The 24,726-nt window shown below is 34.2% G+C and overlaps 11 protein-coding genes across 11 annotated transcripts; 9 read left to right on the forward strand and 2 right to left on the reverse strand.

Moving 5' to 3' along the window:
- Positions 1 to 35: 35 nt before the first annotated feature.
- On the forward strand, positions 36 to 1,061 carry PPL_12050 (uncharacterized protein; the record flags this gene model as incomplete). Its single annotated transcript, XM_020582795.1, has 2 exons — positions 36 to 706; positions 890 to 1,061. 2 exons carry the CDS (start codon positions 36 to 38, stop codon positions 1,059 to 1,061), a joined length of 843 nt encoding a protein of 280 aa, XP_020429576.1.
- A 794-nt stretch (positions 1,062 to 1,855) lies between these two features.
- On the forward strand, positions 1,856 to 2,698 carry PPL_12051 (uncharacterized protein; the record flags this gene model as incomplete). Its single annotated transcript, XM_020582796.1, has 2 exons — positions 1,856 to 1,986; positions 2,062 to 2,698. The coding sequence occupies 2 exons, from the start codon at positions 1,856 to 1,858 to the stop codon at positions 2,696 to 2,698; spliced, it is 768 nt and encodes a 255-aa protein (XP_020429577.1).
- A 290-nt stretch (positions 2,699 to 2,988) lies between these two features.
- PPL_12052 (ankyrin repeat domain-containing protein) lies at positions 2,989 to 5,718 on the forward strand (the record flags this gene model as incomplete). The annotated part of the gene is made up of 5 exons (XM_020582797.1): positions 2,989 to 3,094; positions 3,173 to 4,732; positions 4,994 to 5,037; positions 5,198 to 5,523; positions 5,544 to 5,718. The coding sequence occupies 5 exons, from the start codon at positions 2,989 to 2,991 to the stop codon at positions 5,716 to 5,718; spliced, it is 2,211 nt and encodes a 736-aa protein (XP_020429578.1).
- A 577-nt stretch (positions 5,719 to 6,295) lies between these two features.
- Positions 6,296 to 6,652, forward strand: PPL_12053 (uncharacterized protein; the record flags this gene model as incomplete). The annotated part of the gene is made up of 1 exon (XM_020582798.1): positions 6,296 to 6,652. The coding sequence occupies one exon, from the start codon at positions 6,296 to 6,298 to the stop codon at positions 6,650 to 6,652; it is 357 nt and encodes a 118-aa protein (XP_020429579.1).
- A 212-nt stretch (positions 6,653 to 6,864) lies between these two features.
- On the forward strand, positions 6,865 to 9,772 carry PPL_12054 (putative protein serine/threonine kinase; the record flags this gene model as incomplete). The annotated part of the gene is made up of 7 exons (XM_020582799.1): positions 6,865 to 7,317; positions 7,419 to 7,621; positions 7,694 to 8,021; positions 8,087 to 8,163; positions 8,248 to 8,663; positions 9,384 to 9,452; positions 9,582 to 9,772. The coding sequence occupies 7 exons, from the start codon at positions 6,865 to 6,867 to the stop codon at positions 9,770 to 9,772; spliced, it is 1,737 nt and encodes a 578-aa protein (XP_020429580.1).
- A 1,981-nt stretch (positions 9,773 to 11,753) lies between these two features.
- PPL_12055 (uncharacterized protein) lies at positions 11,754 to 12,992 on the forward strand (the record flags this gene model as incomplete). Its single annotated transcript, XM_020582800.1, has 1 exon — positions 11,754 to 12,992. The coding sequence occupies one exon, from the start codon at positions 11,754 to 11,756 to the stop codon at positions 12,990 to 12,992; it is 1,239 nt and encodes a 412-aa protein (XP_020429581.1).
- A 128-nt stretch (positions 12,993 to 13,120) lies between these two features.
- Positions 13,121 to 16,084, forward strand: PPL_12056 (uncharacterized protein; the record flags this gene model as incomplete). Its single annotated transcript, XM_020582801.1, has 4 exons — positions 13,121 to 13,146; positions 13,311 to 13,461; positions 13,601 to 14,545; positions 15,908 to 16,084. 4 exons carry the CDS (start codon positions 13,121 to 13,123, stop codon positions 16,082 to 16,084), a joined length of 1,299 nt encoding a protein of 432 aa, XP_020429582.1.
- Positions 16,085 to 16,446: 362 nt separating this feature from the next.
- On the reverse strand, positions 16,447 to 17,198 carry PPL_12057 (uncharacterized protein; the record flags this gene model as incomplete). The annotated part of the gene is made up of 3 exons (XM_020582802.1): positions 16,447 to 16,552; positions 16,707 to 16,999; positions 17,079 to 17,198. The coding sequence occupies 3 exons, from the start codon at positions 17,196 to 17,198 to the stop codon at positions 16,447 to 16,449; spliced, it is 519 nt and encodes a 172-aa protein (XP_020429583.1).
- Positions 17,199 to 17,358: 160 nt separating this feature from the next.
- Positions 17,359 to 20,101, forward strand: PPL_12058 (uncharacterized protein; the record flags this gene model as incomplete). Its single annotated transcript, XM_020582803.1, has 5 exons — positions 17,359 to 17,420; positions 17,581 to 18,082; positions 19,248 to 19,401; positions 19,566 to 19,651; positions 20,093 to 20,101. 5 exons carry the CDS (start codon positions 17,359 to 17,361, stop codon positions 20,099 to 20,101), a joined length of 813 nt encoding a protein of 270 aa, XP_020429584.1.
- A 2,524-nt stretch (positions 20,102 to 22,625) lies between these two features.
- Positions 22,626 to 23,512, reverse strand: PPL_12059 (uncharacterized protein; the record flags this gene model as incomplete). Its single annotated transcript, XM_020582804.1, has 4 exons — positions 22,626 to 22,630; positions 22,889 to 22,962; positions 23,184 to 23,213; positions 23,439 to 23,512. 4 exons carry the CDS (start codon positions 23,510 to 23,512, stop codon positions 22,626 to 22,628), a joined length of 183 nt encoding a protein of 60 aa, XP_020429585.1.
- Positions 23,513 to 24,397: 885 nt separating this feature from the next.
- PPL_12060 (uncharacterized protein) lies at positions 24,398 to 24,553 on the forward strand (the record flags this gene model as incomplete). The annotated part of the gene is made up of 1 exon (XM_020582805.1): positions 24,398 to 24,553. One exon carries the CDS (start codon positions 24,398 to 24,400, stop codon positions 24,551 to 24,553), a length of 156 nt encoding a protein of 51 aa, XP_020429586.1.
- Positions 24,554 to 24,726: the final 173 nt, after the last annotated feature.

The raw sequence follows: 24,726 nt of genomic DNA on the forward strand, positions 1-24,726 counted from the left end.
TAGTGAATCCAATCAATTTATAATTATTTAAAACAATGGCACTTCGTTCAAAAAGAAGTTCTTCCAATGGAAGTGACGTTGCCGTAGATAAAAAAATGAAAATGAAAAAAATTAAGAATCAAAAACAACAACAACAACAAGATGAAGAACAACCATCTTCACAACAACAACGTAATAATAGAACAAATGATATCATTTCAAAATTGGTCATCGATAGCACAGTAACATTGGATACATTGAAATCACTCAGTACGGTTTTGATGAACGAATGCACCAGAAAGATATTTTACGAGTTCACCGAACGTGAATTCTCGTCGAATCATGTCAGTTTCTTTTTCGAAGCTAGAACCTTCAGAGACACCTTTATTGTGGCACAATCCAATAGCTCTACACCAGAGGCACAACAACAATCGGATCGCATGGAAGTCGCTGAGGTGTCATCGAGTCGTCGCCACTCCAGCCACGGATCAATAAACAACGACAGTCCATCATCGTCGTCGCCATCGGACCAACAACTTCAGCTCCAACTGCCAATGTCCGTGGAAGTCGCCGTCGCCACCACTCGCTCCGGAAGTGTCGCCGAGTCATCGATTTCCGATGGCGCCAACAAAGTGTCCCGTGAATCGAGCACTCTCGACCTCGAAGGAATGACCGTCTCAATGGCCGAACAAAAGAATTTGGAGCATGCAACCAAGTTGTTTGAAAAGTATTTGTCACCAAGTTCGCCGATCGAAGTGAATCTCGATTACCGTACCTTCAGTGAGATCAACAAGCGCATCCAAACCAAGCAGATCTCCGAGAAGTTGTTTGACCGTGCCATCAAAGAGATCTTTGATATTATAAACAACGACAGTTTCCACCGTTTCAAACAAAGTCCAATATACACCAGCCTCCAAAAACACTGTACAGAAAGCCATAACACCAACACCATATCAACTTCCACCTCATCGGATTCACTCCCAACGAGCCAAGCACCATCACCAAATTTAAGTTCAACCGAATCATCATCCAACAAGAAACAAAAGTCAAAGAAAAGAAGATCATTCTCTTGTTTCTCTTAAGCCAAACAAAAGCAAACAAACTAATATTTTTTAATTATAACTGTATAACGATAACAGCCAACAACAACAACAAACCAACATTCCACTACTAGTCTAAATAGTTTTTCCCAATATCAAGAAATTTAAATTCACAAAACCAATCATCTCCGAAACAAAAACCTTCAAATGTCCGAATATAACTAACATTACAATGTATACATTAATTCATTAAACAACCAAAAACAATAAAATTAATAATTAATTTAATTTAATTAATTAATTTGAAATTTAACTAATCTAAACTAATTATCTATTTTTAATACAAGCTTGAACCGAACCTTCCATTTAATGTTCAAGTTGGAACAATATGTTTTGTTGGTGTGATTGGTTACTTTCGGGATCATCTTATCACTGGTAGAATAAAAATCAAAAGAATTGTTGTTTAAAGTTTTCTTTAGTATTTTCTATGCATATAATTTGTGTAACTTGATCATCATAAAGTTTGAAGAAATTTCGAAAAGTTTTTGATTTTTTACAAAAAATCTTTAAAACATACTATTTTCAGACGTTTTTTATAAGATTTTGTAATCTAGATATTTTTTTCCGAGCAGCTTGGGTACCATTTTGTTGTTTGGGTGTGTTTTTTTTGTTTTTTTTGTTTGATTTTCAGTTTTTTTTGTTTTTTTTTATTTTGTTTGTTTTTGTTTTTTGTAGAATCTTAACGGATGGGCAGTACGTCATGCGACTCTATGAAAACCCATTGCCTCCTGTTTCAAATTTTATTCTCATTATCCAAATCTTCTAATCATTAAACAATGAATAAATTATTATCTATTTTCGTCGTCTTGGCTTTGGCTGTTGTCGTCGCCTCTGCTGTCAGACCAGCAGCAAAGAAATGTGCCTGTAAATTCCACACTGGTGAAACCATTGAAATTATTTCATACAAGTAAATATTATTTTAAATATTAATTTTCTAATTCATTAATTATTTAATTAATTTCTATTTGATTTAAATTATTAGTGAACAATCATGTAAGGAAAGATGTAATATGATTGCCGAAACTACTACCCCAACTTGTGATGTCACTACCTGCAAATGTCAATGTCCAAAGGCCCAAAGAGCTTGCTCAAAGGTTACTCCAACCACTGCTTCCTCTACCACCACTCACTCAACCTCAACTACTCATGCTGCTAGCTCAACCACTCACGCCGCTTCTTCATCTGCTGGTACTCATGGTGGTGCTTCCTCCGCTGGAACTCACGGTGGTTCTTCCTCCGCTGGTACTCACGGTGGTGCTTCTGCTGGTGGTTCATCTGCTGGTGGTTCATCATCCTCTGGTTCAACTTCCTCTGGTTGTTCAGGTTCAGGTGCTTGCACCGGTACCGGTTCAGGTAGCGCAACTTCAGCCTCCTCTTCTGGATGTTCAGGTTCAGGTGCCTGCTCTGGTTCTGGATCTGGATCAGGTAGCGGTAGTGGATCATCATCTGCCTCTGCTTCAGGTTCGGGATCTGGTAGCGGTAGTGGATCGGGTTCAGGTTCCGGTAGTGGATCAGGATCGGGTTCAGGAATGGCTGTCTTTGAAGAACAAGCACCAGTTTGCAAGGGTACCAAGTGTCCATGCGTCAACGAGCTTGTTGAATTCGAATTCCAAAATTAAACAATCATCCAAATTATTTAATTCATTTCTTAACAAGAAATATCTTTCACACATTTATACGACTTCAAAACAATTGAAGAAGTATATATTGCCTAAATTAAACTAAATACATAAATTTAGAAAATTTTTAGAACTATCCAAAAAAAAAAAACAATAATATTATTGCCCATCATTTTCTCTGATCTTTTTTTGTTTTACAAATTGTTATATCTTTATCTTTTTGTTTGTTAATATGTTTTATTTTTCATTTTGTATTATTAAAAGAAGAGAATAAAATAGTAGTAATAAATATGGATAAATATTTATTAATAAAATTATTAGAAAATTCATTTCTTAGATTTGAATTATTTAAAAATGTAAAATCAATCAATTTACAACAAATCGGTCGACCTTTTGGTAAATCAATCAAATATCATCAGGTAGTTACTTCATGGCGTTCTATTATCTATTATAACTATGTAGATTTATTTTCAGCGTGGTTAATTCGTTATGATCATATAATTGTTGAAACATCACGTGATGCCTATCATGGTAGCCAGCTCTATAGAATCGCACAATATGCCACTGATCTAGGAAGAACCGATATCATTCGTTGTCTGTTCAATAGGTTTACAGCAACCGGAAACAAACGTATCATAAGGTATCTATTCAATGGTATAGAGCTATCGGGTGCAATCAACAAAAAGCATCATGACTTGGTTGACTATCTCGTGCAGGAGAGAGAATATGTCATCGATTTCGATAGTGCAATAAGTGCAGCTGTCACTGCTTTGGATTTCAACCTACTGAAATTCCTTAAAGTCGACGACAATGAATTGATGCAGCAGCATGGTAGTACTCTTGTGGAGACAGCAATTCTCAATGACCAAGTCGATACACTCAGATATTTGTTTGAAGATCTAAAGATTCCAAAGGCACCGGAACTAGCAAACCTTGCATTGATTTACGATTGTACAAAGTGTTTACACTATCTTGTGAAAGAACACAACTACAAGATATCGGCTAGCATGGATTTCATCGCAAAGAATAGTCTTCTTGGAGTGGAGTGGCTGCACAACAACACTGAACATGTCGATATGGGGAACAAAAAGTTTTGTACAACTAATGCCATTGACAAAGCTGCAGAAAATAGCTTGGAAATAGTCAAGTTTCTCAATGAGAATCGAAGTGAAGGATGCACTGTAGAATCGCTATACAATGCTATTAAAGCTGGTAAATTCGAGATTGTCCGTTACTTGGTGGAACATTGTAATATGTCGATGGAGTATAATGAACAGATCTTCATCTATGCTATTAACTATAGGAATATAGAGTTTATGCGTTATCTCTTTGAGAGAGCAACTCGCCAACCGATTGCCGATGTTTCTCATCGATTACTTGGTCTTGTCATTCACATGCAAGACTACAGGTTTGCTCAGGAGATGATAGAGTATCTATGGAATCTATATGGACAGCAATGGCTAGCAAGTGATAACGCACCAATTATCATCAACCTTTCCTATTCCCACAAGATAACAGAATGGTTGGTAGAACATGGTTGTCAACTAGAAAAAGGATATCAGATCGACAAAGGAATATTGCAATATACAGGTGTAGAAGATATCGCTTACTACCTCACTAAACAACCGAATCAAGAGAGTTTTGAAGATATCTATACTACAGTTGCAAGCTTTGCTAGATTCGATTTGATAGAGTATCTATACACTCAGAACATTGGAGATATTCAACACACCGATTGTCCTGCACTTCAAGCTTGTATAGAAAAGAGCATCTCCAGTAATAGATTAGATGTTTTCAATTTGCTTTGTAGTGCAGACTATGCCAAGAAATATTTACAAAAATCAACATTCGAAGCAGTGAAAAGCAATCAAGTCGATGTGTTAAAGTATCTTTTCGAATCACAACAGAATGGAACCGATTATAACATGTACTTTATGCAGGCTTCTAGAGATGGTCATTTAAGCATTGCAGAGTTTTTAATACAAAAAATATCAGAAAATCAAACAATCCGAAACAACATAAACTATCTCAAATGTAAAGATATGGCACTAAAGGGTTGTCACTATGAAATTGTTGATTTACTAACAATACTCAACAAATAATAAATTATTATTTAAATATTTACTTTATTTGTATAATATAATTGGTTATACAAATTAAATATATTTCTTTTTAATCAATAAAAAGATAGGTTTTACTATTCTACAAATTTTAACAAAAATAGAAAAATTTATGATTAGTTTGGTGAAAGATGATCAAATTTTAGCCTTAGCTTTAGATATTTTTATTTTTTAGTTTTAGATATATTCATTCTTAAAATAATCGCAGTATCTGATGATGTAATTTATCTTTAAAACAAATTAAAGATGGTGGGGTTGGTTGTGGTCATCTATAAATTGATGATTTACATTTTGATCATTATATTTAATATTGTTAGTAGTAATAGGGTTAATAATAATAATCATGTATAAAATAGAAGAATCAATATATAGAGATCAGATAAGATCACTATGGGATATAGATAGATCAGAAGTAATTAAATCAATATATAAAGTTAGTAAAGATGGTGCTGGAAGTAAAGTTTTAGTGGAATGTCCAAAGTATCAAGTTTACAATGGATTTCCTCCTGGTGAGCCAGAAAAGTATAATCCTGTGTTGGAAGATTGTTTCGATCGTGGTGGTTATTTCTGTGTAATACGAGATCCCGTTTCAAATAGAGTTTTGGGTGCTGCTGTTCTGGATACCAAGAAAATCGGTGTAGATAATGACCTCTTGACTTTGGTGTTCTTTTTCATTGGTGTGGAACTACGTGGAAAAGGGTTTTGGCAAGTCACTGTGGCGACAGTGTATTGAGCGAAGCAAAACAAATCGATGGTGTCAATGGTTTATATATCTCTGCAATTCCAGGCAAAAATACAGTCGACTTTTATATAGCTCAAGGTTGCAAACTAATTGATACCCTCGATCAAGAGTTATATGAAAGAGAACCAGAGGATGTACATTTAATTTTAAAATTCTAAATTTATAAATAAAACTATTTATTATTTTTCTTTAATACATGTATAGTATAACTTTTTGAGATATTCCGGAATGTAAAAACCCTCTATGATAACAAAGGTCAGATCTCTATATATTATATCTTACGAGTCTGGAACTACAATAGAATAAAATCCTCTGAACACGGTGGTTCAAGGTCTATTAAACGATACCTTTTATTCATCTCACTGCTGCTATCAGATCTAACTATATAGATTCCTGTTTTCATGTTCGTGATTTATCACCTCCGTTAGCAATCATTCCTTGAGCAGGATGTCTCTAATAGGATAAAGAAACACCTGAATGACATCCTGTTCACGTGCTGTCTACCTAACTCACAGCATTATGTTAAAGAAAAGCCTGTCTTAACCAACTGATCAATGCTGATGGAGAACGTTAAGAGGCGTTTCTTACATGCTGGTAACGCAATGAATTACGCATGGATGCACCATCTAGGTATCTATCTGGACTCTTGAAGTGCACCACTCATCAAGCACCCTACTTTCGATATTCAGCTTCTCTATAAGATAAATACAATGCACCTGGACCTGATCTACAGAGATGATGGTTTCACCACCTGCCGATAAAGTTGCCCGTTCAGCACTGTCGTCACTGATCCACGGAATGTCTGAAATCAAACAAGCATTACTGTCGCGTTATGTCAAGAGAAACGGAAGGTCAGCATCGATTTCATTGCTATATCCACATATCAAAGCTAACTATGAATGTATCTATGTTTGTCAACTTCCATTCCTTGACGATTTGAAACAATATCAATTCTCACCGATCGTACCAACCAACGCAGCAACAAGAAAACCATTCATTCCAACAGCGGAACAAGTCGATGCTGCACGAGCACTGATCGATTCGATGGATTTGATGACAGCTGAGGAAGAGATAAAGATCACCAAAAGATAGCAGCACTACGTCCACGATTCACATATAATCCATCACTGCAACACTTCTACCAGTGTCTGGGTGTGAGTAACGTTTTTAAAAAAGATAAAATGAAAAAAAAGGAAAGAAAAAGAGTGCTATTTAATTTTAATAATTTCGACAATAAAATTAAAGTTTTAATTTAACTTTACTATTTTATTTTTGAAATGAATGAATTCTAAAAATACTTCAAAATGAATAATATCAAGCTAACAGATAAATTAATCAATGGAAAGAATGTATTGAAATTTATTAATTTTGAATACTTTCACCAAATCATAGTTTTAGTTTATAATCATTTGAAAGATAAAGAAAATGAACAACACACAAATATCACATTAATTGGAAATATTAATCGAAATAATAATAAGATTATAATACCAGATACAGTCGATACTCAATATCAATTAATAATAATAGATTCTTACCCAATACATTTTAAGCCCATATGTGTCGAGCTATTAAACAAATCACAATCATACACAATCAATTTTGAAAACAATCATCAATTCAAAAACAACTTTGACTATTTCGAACAATCTCATATCATTAATAACGAACGATATCATTCAATATCAAGATTTCCAAACAGTAATGCTATCAATGATGTATATTTAGTGTGTGGTACTGATGATGATCATAGATTGGTAAGATCAATTTGAATCGATTGACACCATTTTTCAAATTAATTAATCAATTGACAATCATAAAACTAACAAAATCAATCCAAAAGTATGTTTATAAAAAGATAAATTATAAAGATAATCAGAAATCTTATGAAAGTGCTGAGAATGAAATCAAAGCAATGAAATTACTCAAAGATAATTGGAGATTTGTTCAACTTGTTGACTATCATCATGATAAAGACAATCAAATCTTTCATATCATCACTGAATATTGTGATGGTGGTGATCTTTCCCAAAAATATAAACATGTAACTGATATAAATCAGTATGTATCAAATATTAAATAACATGACTTTTATCAAGCAATTAACCACTTTTATATTGAATATAAAAATAGAATCTTTTCAGAATCATATATCAGTAATTATATTTCACAACTTTTCAATATTCTTTTGGAACTTGATAAACATGGAATTGTTCATTGTGACATTAAACCATCAAATATATTCATTGATGAATCTGAAGCTTATGGTGGTACTTTGATTCTTGGTGATTTTGGATGTTGTAAATTCATTGATAAATCAACAATCATTGAATATCAAGATACAAAAGAACATACTCTTGAAACAAATGATTCTAATTCAAAAACTATCGATCATGAAATATCGGAGCCAACTTTTTCAAATATAAATTCAACAGATGGAACACCTGGTTATATTTCACCAGTAAGTAAATTTTATTTATTTAATTTTCAATATAATTTTAAGTTATTTAAAATAATAACAAATAGGAAGCAATGAACAGACAATATGCACAATCATGTGACATCTTTTCAATTGGATCAACAATTCTCAAATTATTAAGTTGGTAAATACTCGAATAATCATACTTTTAAAATATTATTATCAATCAGATATTAACTCTGTATTTTTGAATATTTAAATTGATCAGTCATCCAGATGATCGAAATAATCATCAACTATTCCAATCAACTAAACGTGAAATTAAGATTTCAGAATGCAGATATTCAAAACAATTGATTGAATTTATTCATCGATTGTTGGATCAGAGTCCAAAGAATAGAGAATCATTGAATCAATTATTAAACCAATATATTGAAACCAACACCAATAATCAGATAATTACATTCAATTTAAATACTCCATTTCATAATACCTCCGTCAATGTCACTGAGATCAATTTTGGAAATGAATTCAATCAAATATTATCAATCGGTGTCTTACCCGAATCACTTGAATCATTGAAGTTTGGAGAAGAATTCAATCAAATATTGTCAGTTGGTGTGTTACCTGAATCACTGAAATCATTGGTGTTTGGATTTAAATTCAATCAAATATTATCAGTTGGTGTGTTACCTGAATCACTGAAATCATTGGTGTTTGGTTGTGAATTCAATCAAATATTATCAGTTGGTGTGTTACCTAAATCACTTAAATCATTGGTGTTTGGAGATGAATTCAATCAAATATTATCAATCGGTGTATTCTCTCAAGCACTGAAATCATTATCATTTGGAGATAGATTCAATCAAATATTATCAGTCGGTGTCTTACCTGAATCACTGAAATCATTGGTGTTTGGATTTAGATTCAATCAAATATTATCAGTTGGTGTGTTACCTAAATCACTGAAATCATTGGTGTTTGGATTTAGATTCAATCAAATATTATCAGTTGGTGTATTCTCTCAATCACTGAAATCATTTAAGTTTGTATATTATTTCAATCAAATATTATCAGTTGGTGTATTCTCTCAATCACTGAAATCATTATCATTTGGAGATGTATTCAATCAAATATCAGATAATGTGTTACCTGAATCACTGACATCATTAACATTTGGAATTGAATTCAATCAAATATTGTCAGTTGGTATGTTACCTAATTCACTGAAATCATTGGTGTTTGGAAATAGATTCAATCAAATAATATCAGTTGGTGTGTTACCTAAATCACTGAAATCATTGGAGTTTGGAAATGAATTCAATCAAATATTATCAGTCGGTGTGTTGCCTGAATCACTTGAATCATTGGTGTTTGGAAATAAATTCAATCAAATATTATCAGTTGGTGTGTTACCTAAATCACTTGAATCATTGGAGTTTGGATATTCATTCAATCAAATATTATCAGTCGGTATGTTACCTGAATCACTGAAATCATTATCATTTGGAAATAGATTCAATCAAATATTATCAGTTGGTGTGTTACCTGAATCACTGAAATCATTATCATTTGGATCTGAATTCAATCAAATATTATCAGTTGGTGTTTTACCTAAATCACTTGAATCATTGGAGTTTGGATATGAATTCAATCAAATATTATCAGTCGATGTGTTACCTGAATCACTGAAATCATTATTAATGAAGAACTACATCGATAGAAAAGATCTACCACAACATATTGAAAACCTATTTATTGGAGGACAAAGAATAGATATCGACTCATTCTAAATTTGCTTTAAATCTTCTATTTTAATCAAGAGTGCAGATTTTAATAGTTAGACATTCATATTAAACACATAATTTATCCAATATCAGAGGCTTTTTGGATTCTCAAAACAATCAAATCAAAGAAGAATACATCATCGCTCTACATTTAAAACTAGAGGATCATTTTAAATAAAAAAGATCATTTCGATTAAAATCAGGATATAATTAATGCTTATTTATTATTTATTCTATTGAAATTAAAAGATATGAATTCAAATATAAATACATATTCAATCTATATTCCAGTTATATTCTCGTTGTTGATTGTCTGGTTGACCTGAGGTGATGGCAGAGGAGATCGGTATCTTCGAAGCGGCCAGAGTTGATTGGAATAGGTCGGATGGGAGTGGATCTGGACGCGTGTTGGCAGGAGTTACATCCGGGAATAGGGTGGAAGTTGATTGGATCGTTATTATTGTTACTTTCGAGGTCACTCATGCTAAGGTCGCTTGTACTAATTGTTGGATTTGTAGGTACTGTTGAACTACTAGTTGTTGTTGTGGTTGTGGTGGGTGTTTCTATTAATTGTTCGTTTGGATCTGCCTTCTCACATGTGATTTGTAATTAATAATAATATAGAGTTATTTCTAATAATGTTTTATAAAATCTAATTTTAACTTTATTTGATTTCTTTTCCTTATCTATTTAATTTCATAAAAGTTTATATGTTGAATATTGAATGAATCTTTAACGTCGCGTTAAACTCAATATATTCATTATTGAGAAGCTTGACGGCTGAGTGTTGAATACTTAATTTAGAAACAACAGATTCTAATTTAATTGTTATTTCAATCTGTTGTTTTGAACTATTACTTATTTAGTTGATTTAATTAATTTAACTAATTATAATTGACTATTACTATGTGTTGGCTGGTGATTATTATTGATGTTGATTAATAGGTATCGATATTGCCTTGGTGGCTACCTTATTGTCCTTAGACGGACAACACTCGTTCTCTGTTTAATCCTCTAGAAGTACCAAGATCACAAAGCTACAGCTGTATGTCTTACATTAAATCTCTCTACTTAGATGATCGTGCGACTAAGTATTTTGTGTCTGAAGCTATTTTCACCAAAGATGTCAACCATAGAGGATTAATTCACAATCTACTATCTTATCCTCATCTGAATCCATCTTTCTATAAAAAGTTTAAATTTAAAAAAAAAAAGGAGTAGATAACCACTATTCCCACACTTCAGTTTGTAAAGAAGGGTATAAGAAGAAATGTAAATCTCCTACTATGTTAAAATGTGTAATTTCATTTTATCCCTTCCCCAAAAAATTTTGCATAGCTTTTGTGTGCATTTTGCAAAAATAATACCAAAAAGCTGTGGAAAAAAAAAACCTAACCTACAAAACGAAATAATGCAAATAATTTAAAAAAGTAATTTATCAAACTATTAGAGATTTCTTTGGTGGTGATAACATGTTTTTTGGTGATCTTGATTCAGAGTTTACCAACCACTTGGAGAGTTGTAAATAATGTGTATGTATTATTGGTGTATATAGTGTCAGTATTTTCAAATATCTTACTAATACCAGTGGTGTTGTTGTTATCATTTTATATGAAGGAAAAAGGTTAGGTTAATTCTTTTTATATATTTTTCAAAATTGTAGATAATCAAATTTTATTTTTGTAAAAATGATTTTTGTTGAATTTAAAATGTTGTTCTTTAGAAACTTTCAAAAATAAACTTCCAAATAAATAAATAGGTTCCCATACTTTTTTAGGTCTGTAATTTAAAAGGACCACAAAATGAATCAATTGAAAATTTAAAATAATAAATAAGTAATATCCAAAATCAATAACTGTAAATTGAAGATATAAAGAAATCATTGAGAAGACTCAATTTTAATTTTACAAAAAATTTATTGAGCTCTCTTTTTAAAATTTTTTTTTGAAAATCTATTTTATTTTTATATATTTTCTTAGAATTAAAAATGGAAAAGAGTATTTATATATTGGTATTTAATAATAGTGTATTATCAAAGATAATATTCAATTATGTTAATAATATTTCAAGTTTAAACGGAAGAAAGCATTTCAGTTGGAATGAAGTTGTTAGAATTCCACAGGTTCTAGTAGCTCATAACTACTTTGAACAGCTTAAGCAATGTATGTCTAGTAATACGAAAATAGATAGAGCACCTACACTTAAGCTTGCTATCAGGTTTGGTAGTGTCGAAATGCTTGCTTATATTATCAATAGATTAAAACTCGATCTAAATTCCTATCAGTCATGGAGTACCTCGCAATCTTATTTCGGTTTTGGTGATATGTCCGACCACTTCCCAGAGCATTGCGATACGATCAATAGTATATTGTGTTACGCTTCACAACATGGAAGAATGGATATTGTTCAGTATCTCGTTGAAAAATACACTCGATACCAGTGGAATTACTATCGTGCAATGGTGATGGCACCGCTCTCTGACAGCCTAGAGATGTTGAAATACTTTACCGAGAAACATAACAATATACCGAATGAGCGGTTCGATAACTATGAGTTTATCAGTACGGTGTTTGAGACTGCTGCATTCATTGGTAGAATAGATATGTTTGAATATCTACTGACCGAGCAAGAAAAGGATTTGAAAAAAAGTAAAGTTGTTTGTAGAGTTGCAGTCAATGGTGGACATCTACAGTTGGTCGAATATCTATTGAAGAATCACAGAGACTTGGTGGAGAAAGAATCGAGTGAACTTCTAAATATTGCAAGCAAAAAGAATTGCTCTGATATCTTTCACCTCTTGTATAGCAATGGTATTCAAACGTTTACAGTTGGTGTAATGGATTGTTTTTTAGATCACGGCAATATGTCGATATTGCAGTGGTTACACGAGAATACGACTGCTACATGCACTGCCTTGGCAATGACATTTGCTGCTTCGCAAGGCAATATCGAGTGTCTACAATGGTTGCATGCTAATCGCACCGAGGAGTTTGAAGAGGAAACCATTGCTTACGCGGCAAAGAACGGTCATTTCGAATGTGTAAAGTGGCTACATGAGAATCGATCGGAAGCAGTTTCACAACAGGAAATGGAGTACGCAGCAGAAAGCGGTCACTTTGAGATCATGAAGTGGTTGCGGATTGTTAGACATACACCTCCTCGTGGTACAATCTGGGCAACTAGCTCGACGATCATGTCGATGACTAGGCTAAGATATGTCAACTAAATCAAAAATGAACAGTACAAGCACAAATAATACAAATCATAGAAGAAATAGAAATACACAAAGCACCAACACCACCATTACCAATCAGGAGGCAAGAACACCACTAGGTGAACAAGCTGGTAACAACAATGGAAGGGGTGCAAATACAAAGTTCGTATGGAATGACGAGCTATTGCAAGAATTAGCGAGAATTAAACAACTAACCCAAACCAAGTATGGCATGAAAAGATGGCGAGAAAAGGCGATGAAGATGTGGAATCAGAACACCAACTTACCACCCCTAAGCAACAAACGACAAATGACGTCTGTATTCAATAGAGCGAATAAGAAGGAGAAACTACGAGAAGTAGGTCTAGCCGTACAACCAACATCGAAAGCTGCAAAACCGCAAAACATGGCCAAGAAGAGTTACCAACACCAATCGAGACAATGCATTACATTCGCCATGGGAAGATTAGCCGACCAGATTGTAACTGAGCACCTCAATGGCAGCCTAACCAGATCAACTTACTAGAGCTAGGAAGCCAATAACTAAAGATCAAGAAGAGGATATTGAAATTCAATACACAATCAGCTACCAATACCTAATAGCGAAGAATATATCTAAGTTAGAAGCATGCAATGTAGCACTATATGCGGCAGCCACAGCAGCAGTTAGAGCCAACGAAGACGCCAGCCATATCAAACAAGACCAAGGAGAGAAACTGATAAAGAAAATAGCGAATAAGATCAAGAAAATCAACAAACTCAGAAGAGCATTAGAAAGTACAGTAGATAAGATCAAGAAGAATATGAAACCAGCCAGATACGTAGTTAAACTAATCAAAAGACAGTATATGACGTTCAATGCGAACTGTGTAGAAGCGAAGATTAAGAGTTTACAAGCGTTGAAGACTGGATACATAGACTACATCAAAAAGATAAGAGAAGAAGCAAAGTTTAGATACATTAATGAAATGATGCTAAAAGATGAAAGCAAAGCATACTCATTAATCACTGGGAAGAGAACAACAACCAATAACCAAAACAACACGCAACAACAGGAAATACACACAACAACGAGAGCATTTGAGTTCTGGAGCCAACTCTGGAACCCACCATCTACGGAAGCAACCAACTACGACGAGCTTGAATGGATACAAAGAGTGAAAGATAGCAACCAATTCAAGAGCATCAAAGAGACCAAGTTTGAAATCGAAGGAGCTGACATATCCAACTACATTAAAAACAAGAAGAACTGGTCAGCTCCAGGCCCAGATGGAATTTGCAACTACTGGATTAAGAGGATTAAGAGATACCATGAGGACTTAGCCGAAGCCTTCAATGCGTACCTACACTTGGATATCATGAAGTTCCCTAAATGGTTCTGTGAAGGAATAACATACCGGATCCACAAGGGAGGTGACAAAGAGGACGAAGCCTATTACCGACCAATCACATGCATTAACAACACATGTAAGATATTAACAGGAATAGTAGCCAAGCACCTCCACCAGCACACCAAAGTCAACAACCAACTGATGGAAGAAGTACAGAGAGGTGGAATGACCGATGTATGGGGAACATACGAGAACCTCTTCATAGACAATTTATTCTGTGAGAAATACCCAGACATCAAGGTGGCATGGATAGACCTTACCAAAGCATATGACTCAACGAAGCACAGGTGGATCAAGTACATACTACAAATGCACAAGATAGACCGGAAAGCCAGATCAATCATTGAAAGACTCATGAGCAAATGGAACACCAAGATATTCATATCCAAGAATCAAACCACAACTACAATACCGATTACCAATGGAATCTTCCAAGGTGATGCCCTCTGTCCCTTCCTGTTCTGCCTTACCATAAACCCAGTCGGATACTATATAAAGATAATTACTAAAGCGCCAATAATAAGTAACACCCAACTATCCCACCTTATGTTCATTGACGATATCAAGATGTACTCCCGTATGACCGAAGAGATAATCAACACCTTCATGGAAACAGACAAAGCATTCAAATCAATTGGAATGAAGATCAACAAAAAGAAATGTGGAAATTCTTGGAAAAGGAATCAATAAGGATATGCTACCGGAGGAAATGAAAGAGATACCGATAGTAGACGAGGAAAACCTATATAAATACTTAGGAATGTTACAACACCGATTGGTCGATCAGAAAAAAACACTTTTCAATATACACAAAGAGGCGAGAGAAAGATTTAAATTAATATTAAACTCCAAACTGTCAGCATGGAACCTAGCCAGGGCATTTAACTCTTTGGTAGTCGGATACCTGAGATACTACTGGTTCATCGACATCCCAGACTACACCATAGATACACTTAACAAGGAATTCAATGAGACCCTTTCAAAGAGAGGACTATTACATAGAAACATGAATAGAGATCTCCTCCACTTGGATAGGAAAGAAGGTGGAAGAGGATTCAACGAACTAATACTAGAATATAAGGTCTACAAAATCATCACAGCAGTTAAACTACACTCGGTGAGGAGAAACCAAGACCTTATGAACTATGCATTTGAAACGAAGAACCCACTATACACCAGCGCAATGAGACACATGGAATCATTTGACTACAAACTCACATTCAGTAAAGATGGAAAATGGCAAATAGATAAGGATGGAGAAACAATACTACACAACCACGATGGCAGCCCTACGATCACAAACACCATTTCAGCTCACCTCAAGAATGTATATAGAGAACAACACCCAATCGAACCAACAGCTAGAACCAAATTCTGGATCAAACACAGAGAAAACATGGCAAGAAACTGGATAGCCCAATGGAGATTCATACCTCGACATGTTGACCACCACCTATGGCTTGCACTGACAGAGAACATGAACACCCTGTCAGCAAAAGGAATCATGGGAAATGCCGTAACCGATCCAAAATGTAGAAAGTGCCATTCCGCAAGAGAGTCCATAGAGCACATTGTATCCTCATGCCACGCGATGAAACTACTATGTATAGTACCAAGACACAACATGGTAGTGAAAGTGATACTCAAAGAGATGCTGAAGTTCCACAGAATACCTTACAAGCCAGGCGCAGTCTACCAGTCAGACACCATTGAGATCCTACATGAAGCCAGAATAGATAATGCACTGACCAAAACCAACAAACCAGATCTAATCGTTAAGAACCGAACCAAGAAATCAATCAAAATCATCGAAATATCAGTACCCTATGACAACAACATTGTTAAAAGAACCCGAGATAAGATTGAAAAATACCAACCACTAGCAGCCGCACTTAAGAAGAGTAACCCAGACCACAAGGTAGCAGTCATACCTATAATCATTGGTGCCTTTGGTACATACAACACAGAGACAACCAAAGAAGGTCAACCTACTGTCCACGACCTACCCTACTATCTGAAGCAGCTAATTCTTTTTTATACCAAATAGTCCAATAAAGATTTTAAAAATGTTTAAATTACACCCATTTAGGAATATAATCTACTTGATAGGTCATATAATATTCGAATATATTTTGAATCTGTGATTTATGGACCATCGAGGATATAAATTTTGGTTCTTCACTAAAAAATAGATAATAGTTTAAGTCAATCCTTCTAAGCCAGATTCTTTCGCCTTGTAAATAGAAAATAAGATTGTTTGGTGTTCTTGTATGTGAAATAAAATTGAGAAAAGATTTTTCATCTATATCATTGATTACTAATTCTTTTAAAGTACAAAGGTAGTGATTGTTCTTCCTCTATTATTAAACTATTTAGTGATTGAATTTCTAAACATCGAACTGAGGGTGGAATATTCTTAATTGATAATGATATACCATGTCTAATTACAAGTTTTTCTACTCCTTTAGGAACCTTTTTAATTTCATTTATTATATTTGTTTCATTTGATCCAAAGTCAATTGCAAAGTCTAATTCTTTAATAATCAAATTATCTAAAGATTCATATTGGTTTGCATTCACCATTAAATATTCTAATTTGTATTCAGATCTATCTTTAACATATTTCTTCTATATCATATCTTTCAGCAAATAAATTGAGTTGTTTGATTGAAGTAGGCATCTTTGATATCAAATGTCCAGTATGAACATTCAATGTTGTAAGTGAAGAAGGGAGTAAGGTTAAATCAATTTTAGCTTCACTGTTACCACAATAAAGAAGAGTTAGTGATTTAAAAATTTTGAAAGTGATTTGATAGCCGGTAGCCATAAAATATGTACTATCAAGAATTCAAGTGTCATTGGTAATATTCCCTTTTCATTTTCTATTATGAAATTATCTCCATAATATTCAAAAACCTTTAGATTAGGAGGTAGTGATCGTACTTTCAGATTATGATTTCCATAGTAAAATAGATGTTTCAAAGACGATGGTAATACTCCCGGCTCAAGAGGTTGATCGTATGAACTATCTAGATATAATTTTTCAAGGGTATTTGGAATCATCCCATATCTGATAGGATGATTGAAATTTGAACGTTGTAAGTTTAGAATTTTCAATTGTTTTGGAAGCGTAGAATGCAGCAATGATTGATTAAATGTGCTGCTGGTTCCGGTGATTTAGAATGTGTTAAGTTCCTGCATTTCAATAGAACTGAAGGATGTAATAGAGAAGCAATGGATCAAGCAGCTAGAGGTGGTCATTTTTCAATTTTGAAATGGCTGCATGAGAATCGTACTGAAGGATTCTCTTTTGACGCATTCTATAACATCATTGAATATGGTCACCAACTTGAAATATTCGAATGGTTATACGATCATCGAGAAATTAACTCTGATGATTTCCAATTCTTTATAGAGAGAGTTGTGGAATATGGAAGAATTGAAATCTTCAAATTTCTTCTTTCTAAAAAAAGAGAGTATAATGCAACTCATTTCATTTATAATACTATTACCAATAGTAATCTGGAGATGGTGAAATACATCTATGAAAATGGAATCGATGATAATCTTGATAAAGATTTATTTGGATTGGCAGTCGATAATAATGATGATGACATTCTCAAATACATACTCGAGAAAATCGATGGGACCATTAGTTTGGACATTGACCAAGCAATCATCTCTTCTATTTCACGACATCAATTGGGTAGAGTAAAGTTTTTATTTGGATATATATAATTGTTTGGAATTGATGAACAAATACAAATATCAATTTAAACTTTATTGAAATAGCAGCGAAACACGATAATATGGATGCAATGCTTCAGATTATGGATCGATTACTTTAAAATCCAACCTTGGAAAGTCTTCTTGGAAAACTGAGTTCAAGGACATCAACAAACATGTATATTAGAAATCATAAATATATATATATTTTTATTTTTATTGTTAAGTGCGATTGTTGAAAGAATAAATGATAAATATCGATAAAGTTTGTTTTAAACTTCTTTAAAAATAATATCATTATTATTTGGATCTTATAAAGCAATCCATTTGAAATCATTAATGTTAAAGAGTAATAATACATTACTTATTAGTTTAAAAGATCAAATCTCTATGATTTATTTCTTATATTGTATCTATCCAAACCATATACTATAACAAATTCAATTAAAAAAACAAATAATATTTGTAATTTATTTATTTATTTATTTATTTATTGATAACACTAATTTTTTATTTTTATTTTTGTTAAATCCAATATTATATGGCCTTCAACTGCGGCGTAGATGACCATTCTCTATCTCGGTACAACAAGAGCGGACTCTATCACTTGTGCCAAAGGCAGACGCATTGGAGTGGAGATCGTTAAAACCGTCAACAGCATTATGCTAAACCATGGTGGACGACCTTGGCGGGAGTTTCCTACTTGTATGTGGCACTCATAATGGTATTCAGTTTAATATTCATACCATATACGCCACTGCCAACCGTGATGCTATTAAACAAATTCGTCAAGAAAATTTCCAAGATAGATGTCATGCTGTCCACTAAGATAGACGTCATTACATGCGACTTCAATTGTCTCTACTTGTATGATCCTTATTGGTAACAATCCGATGACCATGATGACCTAGCGTTCTTTGTAAACTCTCTTACGACTACGCACGGTATGATCGATATGGGTCTCGCTTTTATCGCACTTACGTGAAAATGAGTTGAGCACGCTACCACCTACCAACATCCCATCAAAGATTGGAAAGAATATTGTTAACCAATCGGTGGTTGCCTCTGGCACCTCTGTCACTCGTCCCTGGCACAACAACTTTCAGACCACTGTCCTCTTAAAGTCCAGCTGTCCATACGCTCAACTAAGCCAAGCAGTGCATTGTTGATCTTATCATCAAGAGCAGTGCTGGTGGGTGGAACTGCACGATATAGTTGGAAGTTAAAATCTCATCGTGAGCGTGCTCCAAACCTGTCAAAGCACAACATTGCAAGTCTTGGACCAAATGGTATAATGGTGCGATGTACATTCAATTCACCGATACTGTCCCTCCACCATTACTAACGGAAGTATTTTAATTTGACGATCTATCTTATCCTCACATGATTCCATCTGATTATAAAAATAGATCATTGATCACTACAATATTTAAAAAAAGATGACTGGTTAGTAATAGGCCAACAGTAGACTCTTTACCTTGCTGTCAATTACAAGATATACTTACAATTGATCAAAGAGTTGATGACTTTGGTGAATCGATGGATAAACAAGTGGTAAGTGGTTAAATACACTGAATAGTGTCAGGACGTTCGGGATCTTCTCTTGTCGAACCGATCATTTCCTTGGGATCTGTTGTCAAGTCTTCTTGTCAATTGTCAATGGTCAATATACTGTCATCTCTCTGGGTGGAATCGACTCTACTTGGCCCTTGTTTCATAACTCTGCTCTTGAAGTCTGGCATCATCAAGTGGTATATTCTGCGTTGGAGTAAGATCACTCCACTTTCAATACAAAGCTTATCTATATTTATTTTGGTAACGATGAACACAGTCAATCATCAATAAACTATCGATAGTATCATTTTGGACCAAAAGTTATTTAGCTGTTTCTTTGGAATCAAGATAATCCATTTGACAGAAATGATTGACGTATACAGGTAGTAGTGGCAACTAAAACTGTTTGTTATAATAAGTAAGTGATTCATTCTTTTTTAGCTCATTTAATATTCATTACTCTTGATCATCTATTTAATTTTTGGTTGAATATATTAATGTGATTCATTATAATAAACTAAACTACCTGATGTTAGAAATAAAATTTATTTTTGGTTGAATCTATAATATATTAATGTCACTCACTACCTGATGATATCAATTAAGTAGATATATAATATTTATATTTGATATTATTTCTGATTGTTTTCTTTGATTTCATCATTATTTTATATATAAAAAATACAAAACAAATCAAAATAAATAATGGCTGGCAAAACCATTAGATCTGATTGTCGTTACCATTTGTGTTTTTTGTGATCCATACAAATGGTAACGTTAAAACTTTTTCAACAAAAGCTTTTTTTTAATTTTGAATAAAAAAGTAATTTTGATCTTTACTTTATTATTATAATAATCTATTTATTATTCTACAGTGGTTCAGACTTTACAGATGAAAATAAGATAATTTGAAGCGAGTGATCATCGTTTAGTTGGAGATCACAGTCGGCGTTACAGAGAACCTTGTGCTTAGAGGTAATCTTGAGATTAATTCTATCTTTCAAATACTGGTGTCGTAATTTATAAAGATGTCGATTCAGAGTTTACCAACCACTTGGAGAGTTGTAAATAATGTGTATGTATTATTGGTGTGTATAGTGTCAGTATTATCAAATATCTTACTCATACCAGTGGTGTTGTTTTTATCAGCAAACAAGACAACTGTATACCAGATAACTGAACAATTAAGAAATGATAATACGATTCGATATCAACCTACTATTGCAGAATTCACAAATGTGCTCGACTCTTATCTATTTGATTTGTACAATTCATTGCATAGAATTTACAAATGATTTGATGATTGAATTTCATACTTCCTGGCCTGAGTGACATCGAAGTGAGATTGAACAAAGTAATGTCAGGTTTGGTTATGTTAATGATCGGTGGCCAGCTTAGAGTCTGCCACTGCTTTTGAACATCACTCCAAGATACAGTATAGACAGTGAAGATGGACCAAGTAGTGTCGATGTCACCACGAGGAGTTACAGTACATTTGAACTGGTTGATCTCTGCAGAGGAGCCAGCGTTTGAACAAGTAAAACCAATCAATCACTAATATAGATTCCAGCTTGTCAAAGGTGGCCAAGGTTATGCATCAGCGTCAGCGAACAGAAGTAGTTTGGTGGATGTGTATCACTTTTACAGAATTGGCCATTGACTAAAGGTAGACTAAGAGCAGACCTATTATTATCGAGTGGTCAGCCAAGATTGCCAAACATTCGGATTACACCTCCTGATCGATGAATCTACCTTTGCGTGAATCTCCAGTAGAGTGTCGTCGATCGAAGGTCAGATCATATAGTCGTAAGCTATCGCCACTCTGAAAGTGCACCTGTTACTCTGACGGTTATCAAAGACAAAAAGTTACAACGATCGATTCATTCACCGTCTGGTTCGTCGACACATAATAATAATGGTGGTACGACAGCAACAACAACAACATCAACGTGCACAAACTACTTTCAAAATCAGCACCACCCATTCCCAATAGCAGTAAACAACTGATAACGTCTGCATCGAAAACAGTACTCAACCACTGAAACACCAACAAAATACACAACCAAAAATAATAGTAATAGTAATTTTAAAATTCATTCATGAGTGATAATAGCGTCGGTATTAAACCATCATTTAATAATACGAACAGCAATAACAATAGTAGCAGTAGTAGTTTTAATCTCGGTCAGCCAACAACCATTAATAGCATCGAACCATCTACATCGTCATCATTGGAGTGATCTACTTCAGTGGGAAGTGAAGTATTTCATCATCACTGTCGTCATCTGTTGTCCACTAAATCATCAGACGCAAACATGAGGACAACAGATCACCATCTTCAGATATATCTTATTTCAAATAAATATAAATAAATATTAAAATTACATATAAAAAAAACTTATTTTTATAGTATTGAATTTGAAAACAATTGTATCTATTTGACCACCATTGTTCCATCTAGATATGGCACTGAAATTGTTCGTATCAAACTAAATAAAAAAATTTTAAATAATGTAAAATAACATTAATAGGTGGGTCATTTTTCAACCAGTGATTTTTAATGGTCACTATATTTTTATTGAGGAACTTTGTGTGATGTGAAGTTATATGTGATAAATAAAGACATATATTATATAAGAAAATTACTTTCAAATCTAGAAACATATGAAATTTATCATTTTGACCAAAAGAATCAGCATTTTATTTCATTTCTTCACATAATTATCACCAAAAATTAACAGCATTTTGAATTAACCAATTCTCAAGATTCACTTTCATTTATCAAATTATCAAAGAATTCTATCCAGAATATTATTCAACAAACAATTTATCCAAGATCAGTGATTACTTTGTCGATTCTCGGAACAATCAATCAAAGGAGAATACATCATCGCTTTACTATTAAACTTAGGAATAACATTTTAAATAAAATAGATAAAAGGATATATTTACTGGTTAATTTATTATTTCTTATTTATTCTATTTAATTTAAAGATATCCATATGGATGTTGCAACTATTGGGCATTGAAACATGCCAATATATTGACTCGCTGAGGTTCCTGTCGGGAGTTAAGGAACTTCGCTTAGGAAAGAGGAAATCAAGGGAGAGTGGCTCCGACAAGAGGAAAGGAGTCACAATCACTGTTATTATACCCAATAGCTCTTTCGACAGCATACAGTATTGGCTTTCTACAAGAACCATGTTGGCTGCACCATTCATCTAACCGGATATCTACTTCTGGTCTCATCATTACCTTCGAGGATGGTGGCGACGCAGTGCATTCTTTGTCTAAAGAAACTGACCAACATCCTAAAAGATTGGATAGAATATTGTAAAACAATCGTTGATTGCCTCTGTCACTTGTCTCTGGCACAACAATTCCAGATCACTGGTCTTCTTAAAGTACAGCTGTCCATACGTCCACTACGCCAAGCAGTACATTGTGATCTTATCATCAATAGCTCTCATGATGGTGGGTGGAAATGAATGAATGGTTTAAAGTCAAAACGCGTCGTGAGTTTACTCCAAACTTGTCAACGCAACAATCTTGCACAGGATGTCTTTAATAGGATAAAGAAACACCTGAATGACATCCTGTTCACCTGCTGTCCACCTAACTCACAGCATTATGTTAAAGAAAAGCCTGTCTTAACCAACTGCTCAATGCTGATGGAGAACGTTAAGAGTCGTTTCTTAAATGCTGATAACGTAATGAATTACGCATGGATGCACTATCTAGGTATCTATCTGGACTCTTGAAGTGCACCACCCATCAAGCACCTTACTTTCGATATTCAGCTTCTCTATAAGATAAATACAATGCACCTGGACTTGATGGTATCACAGGAGCGATGTACATTCAATTCACCGATACTTTCACACCATTAATAACCGAAGTATTTAAATTCAACGATCTATTATCTTATCCTCATCTGATTCCATCTGACTCTAAAAAATATCATTAAAATATTTAAAAAGATGAATGGTTAGTTATAGTCCAACAGTAGACTCATTACATTGCTTAATGAAGATAACAAACTATACTTACAATTGATCAAAGAGTTGATGACTTTGGTGTATCGGTATATGAAGAAAATAAATGGATCGATAAACAAGTGGTTAGTTGTTAAATACACTGAATAGTGCCAGTACTGACGCCATCCAATATGTTGACTCGCTGAAGTTCTTGTCGGAAGTTCTCCAACTTCCCTTTGGAAAGAGGAACTCAATGGAGATTGGCTTTGTCAAAAGGAAAGGAGTCAGAATCATTGCTATTGTACCCCAAGAGAACTTTCTTCAGCACATTTATTAACGGGATATCTACTTCCGATCTAATCATTACATCTCTCTTTACTTCGCGGATGGAGTCGCGACGCAGTTCATTCTTTGTTTGACGAAACCGTTAGCTTCCACGACTTGCAAAGTTATTCTTGGCTGGTCCGCCAAAGATGTCAGCAAGTGACAGAGAGAACCTGGCTCTACCCTAATGAGATCAAACTGCTAAAGGCTCCAATGGCGACTGCAAATCAATGATCGCTCGTCCCATATATCAGGCGTTGAATGTGCAGTGGTCATCACAGTTCCATCTCTACGCGACGTTAAATCTCATATTATGGCATTCAACTGCGGCGTAGATGACCATTCTCTATCTCGGTAATACAGGAACGACTCTATCACTTGTGTGTCAATGGCAGACGCATTGGCGTGGAGATCGTTAAAACCGTCAACTACATTATGCTAAACCATGGTGTATGACCTTGGCGGGAGTTTCCTACTTGTATGTGGCACTCATAATGGTATTCCGTTTAATATTCATACGATCTACGTCACTGCCAACCGTGATGCCATTAAACAAATTCGTCAAGAAAATTTCCAAGATAGATGTCCTGCTGTCCACTAAGATCGACGTCATTACCGGCGACTTCAATTGTCTCTACTTGTATGATCCTTATTGGTAACAATCCGATGACCATGATGACCTAGCGTTCTTTGTAAACTCTCTTACGACTACGCACGGTATGATCGATATGGGTCTCGCTTTTATCGCACTTACGTGAAAATGAGTTGACCATG

The sequence above is a fragment of the Heterostelium album genome (genome assembly GCF_000004825.1).
Source record: "Heterostelium album PN500 unplaced genomic scaffold PPL_scaffold10, whole genome shotgun sequence".
NCBI lineage: Eukaryota > Evosea > Eumycetozoa > Acytosteliales > Acytosteliaceae > Heterostelium > Heterostelium album.